Source organism: Malaclemys terrapin, chromosome 2, assembly GCF_027887155.1.
Source record: "Malaclemys terrapin pileata isolate rMalTer1 chromosome 2, rMalTer1.hap1, whole genome shotgun sequence".
NCBI lineage: Eukaryota > Metazoa > Chordata > Testudines > Emydidae > Malaclemys > Malaclemys terrapin.
The window spans coordinates 275,207,044-275,220,754 of record NC_071506.1 but is presented as its reverse complement, the minus strand read 5'-3'; the positions used below and the strand labels follow the sequence as shown (position 1 = coordinate 275,220,754).

The 13,711-nt window shown below is 47.2% G+C and overlaps 1 protein-coding gene across 2 annotated transcripts in view; it reads right to left on the bottom strand.

The window, feature by feature from the left end:
- Window positions 1-7,057: 7,057 nt before the first annotated feature.
- Window positions 7,058-13,711, bottom strand: part of PLCD1 (phospholipase C delta 1) — a 100,906-nt gene continuing 94,252 nt past the window's right edge. The window contains exons 14-15 of one of the 2 annotated variants that reach the window (XM_054016588.1): window positions 13,504-13,653; window positions 7,058-12,329 (exon numbers count right to left, since the gene is read on the bottom strand). In XM_054016588.1, the coding sequence (XP_053872563.1) occupies window positions 12,238-12,329; window positions 13,504-13,653 (242 nt within the window). In that variant the 3' untranslated portion in view covers window positions 7,058-12,237. The remainder of the gene's footprint in view (window positions 12,330-13,503; window positions 13,654-13,711) is intronic. The other variant, XM_054016587.1, reaches the window with a different exon arrangement.

The window sequence follows — 13,711 nt, the reverse complement described above, 5'->3', positions numbered from 1 at the left end:
CTTCTAGTTAAGAAAGTGGCAACAGTCTTCATTCTGGTTTCATACTCAATATCTGAATATTTATTTTCCATATGATTGCTGTCCATGTTTTGCTTTAAAAGCCTGATCCAAAGCAGGGCCACCCAGAGGATTCAGGGGGCCTGGGGCAAAGCAATTTTGGGGGCCCCTTCCCTAAAAAAAAGTTGCAATACTATAGAATACTATGTTCTCGTGGGGGCCCCTGGGGCAAATTGCCCCACTTGCCCCCCCCATCCCTGGGTAGCCCTGATCCAAAGATCATCGACGTCAATTGGAGGGCTGTCTTTGATGCATGGAGCACAGCAAGCAGGGCTACAACAATACTGCACATTCAGGCATCGGACAATTGACATGTGAATGGCCACATTGGATCAGACCAATGGTCCATCTAGCCCAGTATCCTGGCTTCCATCAGTGACTGGTGCCAGATGCTTCAGAGGGAATGAACAGAACAGGGCAATTTATCAAGTGATCCAGCTTCTGACAGTCAGAGATTTATGGACTCCCACAGCATGGGGTCGCATCCCTGACCATCTTGGCTAATAACAATTGATGGACCTATCCTCCATGAACTGATTTAACTCTTTCTTGAGCCCAGTTATACTTTGGGCCTTCACAACATCCCCTGGCAATGAATTCCACAGGTTGACTGTGCATTGTGTGAAGTCCCTCCTTATGTTTGTTTTTAAACCCGCTGCCTATTAATTTGATTGGGTGATCCCTGGTTTTTGTGCCAAGTAAAGGGGTAAACTATTCTTCTTTATTCACTTGCTCAACGTCATTCATGACTGAATAAACCTCTATCAAATCCTCCCTTAGCCGTCTCTTTTCTAAGGTGAATGATCACAGGCTTTTTAATTTCTCCTTGTATGGAAGCTGTTCCCTACCCCTAATCATTTTTTATGCCTTTCTCTCTACTTTTTCCAATTCTATTATATCTTTTTGGAGAGGCGGTGATGAGAGCTACACGCAGTATTCAAGGTGTGGGCATACAATGGATTTATATAGTGGCAGTTTCTGCAGGCAGGCCCAGCATTGAATGCACTGGGGTGATGGAACTACTAAATTGCACCTGGAGGGGGTCCCTCTAGGTCAGAGCTCAGGCACATGGGTGGGGACTGAGTGAGGGAGCTCATCCTGTTTGCTTCCCACAGTGCCCACATTCACACTGTCAGCTGGAGACCTCACAGCATCTTAAACAGTGATCGTCATTCTCCATCTTCCAGCAAGGTTAATGGAGACACAGAGGGTCAGAGTGAGAGCTGGGTATAAGAGCTCTACTTTGACTCCCAACAGTGGTTCATTCCAGTGGATCACAACTGCCCCTTTCCATCACGCTTACACAGCTTTATCAGGATGATGAACGTGTGGCTGTATAATACACTGGCTGATCATGTCTCCGGCTGGTGCCTGACTCCAGCAAGGCTAGTAGTCTGCTATTTACTCACCCCTAACGCCCTCTCCTTTAGATCAGAGGGTGTCAAGGTGTCTTGCTGTGAAGGTCCCATCCTCGCTGACAGCCATGGTGTATATCACCCCTTTACAGTTACATGTGTCTAAAACCACATCCAGGTTCATGTTTTGACATTCAAATCAGCATCACCGAGAGCTGAGCTCTAAAGGCCAGATTTACAAAGGTATTTAGGCACCTAAAAATACAAATAGGTGCCTAGCAGATCTTATGAAAATACCCAAGTTTGGTACCCAACTCCCAGGGGCAGCACCGGCGCAGCAGGCGCGTGCCTGGGGCGGCAAGCCGTGGTGGGTGGCCTGCTGGTTGCTGTGAGGGTGGCAGTCAGGAAGCCTTCGGCGGCGTTTCTGCAGGAGGTCCACCGGTCCCGCGGCGTCGGCAGCAATTCGGTGGTGCGGGACCGGCAGATCACCCGCAGAACCGCCGCCAAATCCGCGGGACTGGCAGACCGCCCGCAGAAATGCCACCAAAGGCTCCCCGACTGCCATGCTTGGGGCGGCAAAAAACATAGAGCCGCCCCTGCCAACTCCCATTGACTTTCAGCACCTAAATACTTTTGTAAGTCTGGTCCTAAGTGCCCAGCACCAAAGCCAATAGGAACTTGATCAGGATCTAAACAATGTTCCAAGCAGAATAGGAGCAGGACCGGCGCAACCCATTAGGTGACCTAGGGCGCTAACATTTGGGGGGCGGCGACCACGGTGGCCGGATCTTCGGCTGCCCCGGTCAGTGGTGGTATTTTGGGGGCGGGACCTTCTGCCACCTCTGTTGGGGATGGCATTTCAGGGGCGGGACCTTCCGCCGCTTAGGGCGGCAAAAAAGCTGGCGGCGCTCCTGAGTAGGAGGAAGAGCATAGAAGACTCCCCAGAAGACTCTATTGGGGAAGCAAAGTGAGAGAGTCAGTTTAAGCAAGCAGCAAATAAGGAGCCGCATGAGCTAGACAAAGAAGAAATGGCAACAAGGATGTGGGGACAGCTACTGATGCATGAATAAGGAAGCAGGTGAAACGGGAGGCACAAGTCACCCAGCTGTATAATCCAGTTTTTATTGCATCATCGTATCTATTTTGAACACCAACTATGATCAGTGTATGTCATCCCTGAAAAGTGGTCAGATGGCTCTGCCCAACTGTATTCACCTCCTATGCACATCACATCTGTGTGACTTGCCCTTTGCATCTCTAGAATTAATCAATTACACATTGCTGCTCAATAGAGTGCAGTGAATCGTGCCTAAAAGCTTTGCACGTGGGCCATAAGTCTATCAGCTGATTGATTCAGGAGTGATAGACATACAATAGGATTTCGGAGATTGGTCTATTTCACTGCAGGTTACCTTCACTCTCGCTCTTGTAACACACAGGAAAACCCCAGTGAGAGGGTTATTGCTCTCACTCAAAAGCTGGTAGACGATTTTTACAAACAATAAATCAAAGCGATATTTTAGCCCACTGCAAAAACATTGATCTTGTCTCCTTTGTAGAGTGAGTGGCTTACTCAGCTGTATGTAGTTCATAAATGCAGAGAGAAATGGTCCTTAATGGACACATATCTAGACTTGATAACACTTCCCAGCAGTGTCTGACAGAGCGTTCCACTTTCCTGCTGCTAGCTGACATTCATAGAGCGCTTGTCATCACAACGCATCAAGAGAGCATCACAAAACACCCTGAAGATTAGCCAGTGATTACTTCATTCACCACCAGGCTGAACTGCAGCAGCTGTTGCACAGTGCACAGCCACGCTGCTGAACAGCGTTAGGGGAGGGAATGAAGAACCCACCAACCTGGAATGGGACCAGGATGCTAATCCCTGGCCTAATATCCTTACTCTTAAGAAAATCAGCAGGTTCTTTAACAACGCCAGGTGAGTGGGACACCGGTGTAACATCTCCCCGAGCCGATCGGCTCACTGCCCCTTACCCTTCAGCTGAGTTATTGCCTCCGCCCCTATTTAGCCCCAGAACTTGCAGAACACAGGCAGCGTCTGCAACCAGAGATTAAACTGAGACTCACAACCAGAGCGTAAATGCCGTGGATCTAATCGCAACCTTGACCAGACAATGATTCCAGGTTACAACAGCACCAAGTTTCAGGAGCCCCCTGAAACTACCCCTAAAGAAAGGAATGGGGGCTGTGTAACCCACTGGTCAGTGTGTGTTACACATCCTGCTCTGCGCCCGGGCCACGGACAGTGAATGTTGCAGCCCCAGCTACGGAGCCTTTGCTTTTTAGCTTAAACTGTAGCAGCTCATGGTTTAGCTTGGGAGGTCCCAGGTTCAATCAGCAGCTTCCAGGTGGTCATCAGAGCTGCAACCCTCTGGCCCTGTGTTGCAGTCCCCTTATACTGCATTGATTTCCATATGTCTGAGCGTCTGCATTTCCTTTTGCATCTTCCGGGGCAAAGGCAGCAGCAGCATGTGTGTGTGTGTGTGTTACTTGGAACACGCTGAGTGGACAGGGAGATGCTCCAGCTATTCCCAGGGCCTAGCTAAAAGCTTACACCCTCCTGGGGAGGCAGGCTTCCGTGCCATATGCTGCACCTCTATAAACAGCCTAAAAATGATGCAGTCCCCCTAGATCGGAGAAGAACAAGCCACCAGCAGCCATGTTCCTTCCTCCAGCTAAGTGGACTATTTTCATTGCCCCTATTAGTGTGGCGTGAGGCCCCTTTGTGCTTGTGAGTTACAAATATCGTGTCCATTAAGACTTATGTGCCGAAACTATCTGTGTTTCTCATCAACGAGCCACATGGCCTTAAGGACTGGCTTTTGGCGAGATTGCCTTGATCCTTACATCACCAGTTTGAACACAGCCCAGATTGCTAGCTGCCTGTTTCTCTTTAATTATATTTCCCCCAGCATATGAAGCTAACTAATGGGCACCACCCTGTGTGTGGAGAGTATTTCACAGATCACCCCTTTCTCTCTTGGGTAAATGTTGTCCTGAACCAGCCACCCTCTTGGTGGGAGTGTGGGGATGACGTTAGTGCTTCAGTTACTATGATCCTTCATTGCTGTTCATAGTTACATCAGGGTGTTTGAAATGTGGCCAGATGCCTGGATTAGCCATACTCAATGGAAACCGCAGTCATTCCTTTCAAAACCTCTCCTTGCTGTGGACCCATTCAAGTCTAGCCATCTCATCAGAATGCTTTTGATTTCATTTGGGGGTTTGTCAGGATAAGGCTCAATCAGAAACAGCTGAACCACTGAGTGATTTCAGAAAGAACCCTCACCCGGCTGAAGAGAAATGATCCGCCAGTCTCCAGCTGAGAGATCACTGCCTTTGGCCTGAGACTTAGGGTGTCTACACTGCAGAAGGGAGGTACGATTCCCAGCATGCATCGACTAGAGAGGCCACTTGCCTATTTTAAATCAGACAGTCCTCTTTGTGGGTGATTTGTCCCATATCCAGTACTGAAACAAAACCTGACATGGTTTTGTCCGGTATCGGACTGGGGACCCCATTTTGAGGAGCATGCCACTCCACCCCAGCCAGTGTGACAGTAACCCTGCCTTAGTAGGAGACAACTGAGGATGTCAAATTCAGGACGAACTGCTGAGAAACAGGGCAAACACAACCCAGAACTGGTGGTTATTCTTTTATAAGATATACCAAACCAGCCACAAAAGCAAACTCCTGTTTCACCACACTGGCTAAGAAGAAAACAAAGGCAGTTTCCTCAGACATTCCAGCTTTTATATCACCACCAAAAATACTGGATTCAGAGATGAGAGGTTCTTTACAACCAGTCTCCTCAAATAAAAGGTTCTTCTGATCCCAAAGGACCAGCCACCCACCCAGGTCAATATATAACTTAGAGCTTACACAAAAATCACACCGATGCCAATCCTTCGGTATCTAAAATCTAACAGTTTATTTATAAAAAGAAAGACAAAGGTCAGAGTTAAAATTGGTTAAAGGAATCAATTACATACAGTAATGGCAAAGTTCTTGGTTCAGGCTTGTAGCAGCTGTTGGAATAAACTGCTGGCTTAAATCAAGTCTCTGGAGTATATCCACAGCTTGGATGGGTCATTCAGTCCTTTGTTCAGAGCTTCAGTTTGTTGCAAAGTTCCTCCAGAGGTAAGAAGCAGGATTGAAGACAAAATTGAGGTGTTTCCAGGGCCTTTTACAGCTTTTGCCATGTGGCAGGCATCCCATTGTTCTTATTGTGGAAAATGACAGCAACAAGATGGAGTTTGGAGTCACATGGGCAAGTCACGTGTCTATGCCCAATTTCGCTCAGTCATTGCAGGAAGCCATTACCTACACTCCAGACAGCACGATTACATGACAGTCCACTCAGTGCAGATGGGCATCTTGCATGGTCCATTGTCAACCATGTGTTTCTTGATGAGCCACTTAATTTGACTTAACCAGACAAGCCTTAAGTTAAATTATGTGGACTCTCTCCTCAGACCCTACGCTACCAGCACTCCCAGCTATCTTCGAGACACCACTGACTTCCTGAGGAAACTACAATCCATCGGTGATCTTCCAGAAAACACCATCCTGGCCACTATGGACGTAGAAGCCCTCTACACCAATATTCCACACAAAGATGGACTACAAGCTATCAGGAACAGTATCCCCGATAATGTCACAGCTAACCTGGTGGCTGAACTTTGTGATTTTGTCCTCACCCACAACTATTTCACATTTGGGGACAATATATACCTTCAAGTCAGCGGCACTGCTATGGGTACCCGCATGGCCCCACAATATGCCAACATTTTTATGGCTGACTTAGAACAACGCTTCCTTAGCTCTCGTCCCCTAACGCCCCTACTCTACTTGCGCTACATTGATGACATCTTCATCATCTGGACCCATGGAAAAGAAGCCCTTGAGGAATTTCACCATGATTTCAATAATTTCCATCCCACCATCAACCTGAGCCTAGATCAATCCACACAAGCGGTCCATTTCCTGGACACTACTGTGCTAATAAGTGATGGTGACATAAATACCACCCTATACCGGAAACCTACTGACCGCTACACTTACCTACATGCCTCCAGCTTCCATCCAGGACACACCACACGATCCATTGTCTACAGCCAAGCTCTAAGATATAACCGCATTTGCTCCAATCCCTCAGATAGAGACAAGCACCTACAAGATCTCTATCAAGCATTCTTAAAACTACAATAACCACCTGCTGAAGTGAAAAAACAGATTGACAGAGCCAGACGGGTACCCAGAAGTCACCTCCTACAAGACAGGCCCAACAAAGAAAATAACAGAACACCACTAGCTGTCACCTTCAGCCCCCAACTAAAACCTCTCCAGCGCATCATCAGAGATCTACAACCTATCCTGAAAGATGATCCTTTACTCTCACAGATCTTGGGAGACAGACCTGTCCTCGCTTACAGACAACCCCCCAACCTAAAGCAAATACTCACCAGCAACCACACATCACTGAACAAAACCACTGACCCAGGAACCTATCCTTGTAACAAAGCCCGATGCCAACTCTGTCCACATATCTATTCAAGTGACATCATCATAGGACCTAATCACATCAGCCATACCATCAGGGGCTCGTTCACCTGCACATCTACCAATGTGATATATGCCATCATGTGCCAGCAATGCCCCTCTGCCATGTACATTGGCCAAACCGGACAGTCTCTACGCAAAAGAATTAATGGACACAAATCTGACATCAGGAATCATAATACTCAAAAACCAGTGGGAGAACACTTTAACCTGTCTGGTCATTCAGTGACAGACCTGCGGGTGGCTATATTACCACAGAAAAACTTCAAAAACAGACTCCAACGAGAGACTGCTGAGCTGGAATTGATATGCAAACTAGACACAATCAACAAAGGATTGAATAAGGACTGGGAATGGCTGAGCCATTACAAACATTGAATTTATCTCCCCTTGTAAGTATTCTCACACTTCTTAGCCCAGTACAGACAGTTTGATATCTTGATTATCACTTCAAAAGTTTTTTTTTCTCTTACTTAATTGGCCTCTCAGAGTTGGTAAGACAACTCCCAGCTGTTTATCCTCTCTGTATGTGTGTATATATATATCTCCTCAATATTTATTCCACTCTGTATGCATCCGAAGAAGTGGGCTGTAGTCCACGAAAGCTTATGCTCTAATAAATTTGTTAGTCTCTAAGGTGCCACAAGTACTCCTGTTCTTAATTTGAATAGTCCCTCCAAGATGTGCTGGCTAGCTCCTTTGTGGGTGGTACCGCAGGAGTCAACATTTGAAATCCAGGTATAGAGCCAAATTTATAACTTCAAATACAAACATGATACATGCATACAGATAGCATAATCCTAACCAGCAACTCAGAACCTTTTCATAGACACCTTGCTTGACAAGATTTGCTGCAAATATATAACAGTATTTGCAACAATGCTCTATATGGTCATATTTTAATCAGATACTGTCACATTGACGTCACACACACCCCATGCATGCACGGTCATGCTCTTCAAAATGGCATTCCCCCACCTGGCCCAACCTCATACGCACCATCACACCAGCTGAGGGGGATCCCCGCCATACCCAGAAGTACTGGAACATCCGGTATTCTGGGAATTTGTCTGTGGCCACCCTAGCGTAGCCAGACACGCACTAACTCGGCTCGTTGCTGCACGGGCGGCAGCTAAGACTAGCCACTCAAGCCCAAGCCCGCCTTGTTGGGTCCGAGTGTGGGTGGCAGCCCAAGCAGCAGTGTCCACGCTGCTACTTTTAGCAGACTAGCCCAAGTCTGGCTACCCGGGCTGGGAATCACAGCCCAGCTGCAGTGCAGACCCTTGACTATCCCAGCACTTTTCACATTTCCGGCTAGATTCACAAGGGGGACGTAGGCACCTAGAGGGGCAGTTAGGCACCTAAGTCCAATATTTAGGTGTCCCGTTCGTTCACTAAACCACCGCTGAGCTGCCACCTAACCCGATAGTTGTCTCAAGTCCCCATCACAGCACTCAAGTTTCTGTCGGTAAAGTCCCCATGGTGCCTACTTTTCTGCTGGTGGGCAGGTGCAAAGCCACCTACGTCCTGAAACCACTTGGCAGCTCAGTGCCCAACTCACCTCTAAGCCCCAGCTGGATGCACGAACTAGGCTTCTCCCCCCGCACAGATTGCCTTTGGCCGCGGGGGTGGGGGGGTCCTCAGGCAGTCTCAGAGCACATCTCGATTGGGGCCCCCACAAACCACAGCTGTGGTGCCTGTAGCAGGGTATTCTGCGGGGGGGTCTCTCAATTTCTCCTGCTGAAACTGTGCCACTTTGTATAAATAATTCAATAGCGAGAGGGTCCAAGACCAATGTTACAGCCCAGTGGTCAGGGCCCTCGCCTAGGAGATGTGGGTTCAGGTCCTGGCTCAGCGTCAAAGCTGGGATTTGAACTTGGGTCTCCCACAGTCTGGCTGAGAGCTCCAGTCAGTGGGGCATTGGGCACCTCTATCTTCTCCTTGGTTTACCTTGATGAAGGGTTAGCCTGGTTTAGCAGAGGTAGACACCTCCCTCTGGCCTGGAGTTAGTTGCCTAACTCCCTTTGAGGGGTGGGATGTCAGCCCCCTCCCTCTCCTCAGCACTTCCTATTAGCTAGCTTAGGCAACTCCCCCCTCAGCAGGTTGGCATCTATGAATCCCTTTTAGGCACCTCACTCTCTCCCCCATGCATGGTAAAAGGAATCTGGGTGTCTGACTTGGGGTTGCAAAATTCCACTAGGCGGCAGGGTGCTGAGCGCTGCAATGCCTCGGGCCCCCTTGGGAGTCTAACCCCCACTACACATCAAAAAGTTATTCACTGGGGCCAGATCCTGCAACGTCTGCCTCACACGCGTAACCCCACTGAAGTCCGTGGGATGGCTTGTTGAGTACGAGTTACTGTGATGACGGAGCATTTGCAGGAGGGGGGGCACACAGATCCAGGCATGTTGTGCTTACAGAGCACTTGTCGGCTCAGAGCACTTTACAACCAAGGTAAAGTCTCATGATCCCTGTTTTACAAATGAGAAACTGAGGCACAGAGAGGTTTTTCGCTCATGTCACTAGCACGAACCATGACAACCAAACCCAGTGCCAGTACATTACTCGCTCCCCAATAGGGGCTTCATTAGCTGTGGCACAGGGGAGCAGTTGCCCCTCCCAGGACTTTGGTTCCCCTCTGACTTTTAGGCAGCTACTTTAAGCCGCAGATTTGGCCTGGTTTTCCCTCCGACGTGAGAGAGAGGCAGCCGGGCCAAAATTGTGTGGCGCTGTGACCCTGTGCACCAGGTCGCAATGCCACTCACTTAAATTTGGCCTGGCAATTTTTTGGCCTCATGCTAGAGGGGCAACCATGCCAAATGCACTGCCCCAAGCCCATGAAGACGGGGATGGCAGATTGTCTCAAGCAGCCTCTGGCCAGCCAAATAGAAAGTAGCCACCACAGCCTGGGCCAATGCTGAGTGCAGAGAAAGCAGGGATGCCCCAGGCCAGCTATGGGTGAGTCACCCCTGATCCTGGCCCCCCTCTAGGATGGGACCAGCCCACGAACCCCTCACAAGCAGCCAGAGCCTCACCAGGAAGGCGAAAGCAGGGATTCAGAGGCAGCTCTGTCTCACCACTGATTTTTTTTCTGAACCAACACTCCTGCTCCCCAGCAGTTCTACAACACACACCTGGCGTCTGAACTTCCTCAGAGGTAAAACACAAGAGTCGGCTGCTAGTTTCTAACAAATCCACGTGCTACAGGACGCCAGCATGGAAGTCCTGCTCTATCTGCTCCAAAAACAACACTCTGTGTCCTCTGGCTAAAAGGGAAGGTTATGCTATAGAGGGGTTTGTTTAGGGCTAAGATGGATTCCAAAGACCTGCAGGTAGTTTGCAGCCTCTTTTATAAGAGGCACCTGGGGAAACCCAGGTGCCCCTCTTGATTGCTGCAAGACTATAAAAATGAATCATGGGCCTATGCTCTGGGAAGTTTTGGTAAGCAGCTAGGGAAAGCATAGTGTGCGATCAGGGTATTCCTGACCAGAGAGTGCTCTATAGCGTGAGTGCCTGCTATCAAAGAGCCCTTGTGCTAAGAAGCCGTTAGCTCGTGTAGCAATATACTACGTTTGTAGAAAACAAGGCTATGCGGAACTCTATCTTACCTGCTTGTACTGCTGTCGCTAGCACTTGTGCTCCCTTAGCTGCCAGTAACGAATTTAAAGTAAGGGTTTGGCTGGGTATTTTTAATGATTAGACACAAAGTCTAAGTCCCCCAAACAACAATCAATCAAACAGTTAATGGTTTAGAACACCAGCCAACAGCAGTGTGTCCAGAAGAAAGGTTAACATAGCTGCTAGCAAATACTGCAGCAAAATACATCTTCCACCAGAAGCCCTAGTGAATAGAGGGGTTTTGTTGTGTTGGCTAAAAGTCACTCACCTGGGCTATTTTGGGCCAAGGGAGCGTGGGGGAGTGAGTGGAACAGGACTCAAAGAGACACTGACATCTTTCCTTCACCCAATTGCTTTGTGCCTCTTATTGTGTCATGCATTAGAACAAAGTGAAACTGACTAAATATGGACAATGAAACAGACAAGACTTACATTCTTCCCGCCTGCATTACAAGAAGTAACAAAAGAGGAGAAAGGATGAAAAATAAATCCGCTATTTTTTCAGAATGCTTCCGTTTTTAATAGTCTGAAGTATGATCAGTAACACAAGTGTGGACAATTTTTGAAAATATATTATTTTCTCTCTACATTATTCCTCTCGCTGTATTTTGGAAAAAACAAAACAACCCACACACCTTACTGGTTTCATGTTCAGAGAGCTGCTACCTATTTTTACTGTGCTGTGATGTTCAGTTCCATCCAGTGAAATAATAACCAGATAAACATTTAAAATTATTCTTTCTACTGCCTTTTTCTCAGCATCTCCTTCAAAAAGATGTTTTCCATACACACGGAAAATGTTTTACAGACTGTATTTAAAAACAACAACCTTTCATACGTTCAGTTTAATACACTTACATTGTCTTCCGTGAAATTAAGTCTCTGTGGTCATCCTGTGTTTAAAAAAGAATTCCCCACACTTACAACTTCTTCTTTTCTTTGAAGAATGTGACTCAGCCCTGTTCATGCTGGATGCAAATAGCACATCAGTGGAGTAGTGTTCATGTATTTTTCATCATATTACAAAATAAAGGTGATCTTTGTAGTGTAGCTTTTTATACTGTAATAAAGAGGACAGAACTGTGTCTCAATTTAGGATTTAAAAGATTGGAGTATGGGCCTGATCTGAAGCCAACAGGTGTTTGTCCACTGACTTCACTGGCCTTTGGATCAGGGCTTATTTGTCCACCATATATTGCTTATACAAAGTTTGGATGTGCACCTTTACAATGACAAGGATGCAAGTGTCACATTTGCCTTCCATTGAACAAACACAACACCCCTCACTAATCTAAAATTCATTTAAAATCCCTAAACTGCTCTATAAAAATAGGAGTAAAAGAAGAATTACCATTCATTAAAAATCAAAACGTGTTGAATAGTCTTATTAACAAAATCTCAACAGCAGTGTCAGAATATTTTCAGCATAATGAATGGAGGGTGTGTTCAGAATAAAGGTATTTTTAGCAGCACGGGAGTCAGGCTGCACTGTCTGATACCTCTCCCAAACCCAGAGAAGGCACTGGGGATTGCACAGGGTAGGGATGAGGGCAGATTTCAGTTCATTTTTAGTCTATAGCAGTGTCCATTGATTCTTGAAAGATGGGTTCCTCTGCTGTTTCTAATTATTGTCCAGAATATTGATGTGCACAAAAAGCATGGCTGATGGGTATGGGTCCCCATTCTTGGTCAAAAGATGAATGTGGCGGTAGCCTGGAATGAGGAAATACACAGACACAAATGTTCAGTTTCAAGTGATGACGAGGTTGCTACTCTGAATGTTTTACACACAACACCATGGGATTGGATGAGAGAGCAGCTTATTTTTTATACACAGGACTAGGGGCATTTCTACTGCCATGCGAAAGAGTGACCGTCCCACATCACTTCCATTTCCTACACCTGAGTCTTCCCCTTCCCTGACCTTTAACTTTGGGCCACCTATAACAGGTACAACAGTGCACTGTGTTATGGTACAATCCAGTGATACGTTATGGCTCCACAATTACACTTTACACTTCTTCTACAGCTCTTTCCATCTGAGATCTCAAAGCCCTCAACAAGCATTACATGGTTCAGTGACTACGTTAGCGTTAAGTGCCTTGCCCAGTGGCTCACAGGCAGTGGGAGAGCCAAGAATAGGAACCAAGAATCCTACTACCGCCGCCCTAATCGCTGCTTCCCTATAGGTGCTACTCCATAAACAATATATGCTGATTTTTTTTTAAAGGTCCCTACTTATCCAACCCTAATTACAGTGCTTATTAAGTTGCTAGGAATACACTGAGCAGAGTTCACATTTGACCAAAAACTGGGTCTGATCCCACTACATTTACAATAGATCACTCATGACCCTTGGTTTCGTATTGTGCCTGCAAAGATGGCAGCACCAGTATCAGAGTGCCCCTGAGGCACTGGCTCCGCACCGACCCCGACGGAAGTGAACTGCCTTCTGAATTAATACCACTGCTTCCTGTAGCACCTGGCCTTTCCGAGGCAGGCTCATAGCACGCTGCAATGAAGCTGCTTTATTTGAGAGTATGCTCAAACCACATCCTGTTTCCTGCTGCACGCCTGCGAGTGAATCCACTGTGTGTGTTTTCCCAGCATCTTTCTTACAAAGTATTACTCTGATCTCCAAAACAATGACACCATTCTGCAGTGGTCAATGTAATGGCTTATGCTGGGCCTTTAAGGGAAGTCTCTGGAGGCCACGCTACCCTAATCCTAACAAACAAAGACTCAGGCAGTCAGTGAACAAGCAAGTGGTCCCAGGGTAACAGCTGGTCATGTGGGAAAATCCAGGCTGTTAGCCTCTCTAGGGCACCGCTTGTTTTTAAAGGGCCGAGACGATGTGGTTTGCTCTGCTCCAGACAAAGCTCCTTACCTTGCTTTAGACAGGTAAAGGGGATGGTGTACTGTCCAATGAAGTCATTTTTGGTTGATACATCAAAGTCTTCCACCACAAAACGGACCAGAGCGAGTTCGGGGACGTCAATGTCAAATCCAAACTCTTCATCCCACTTTGGGTTGAAGCCTGAGCAAGGGAGAAGAAAAATAAACCCAGTCAGACCAAGCTGAAATCCAGATGAGAC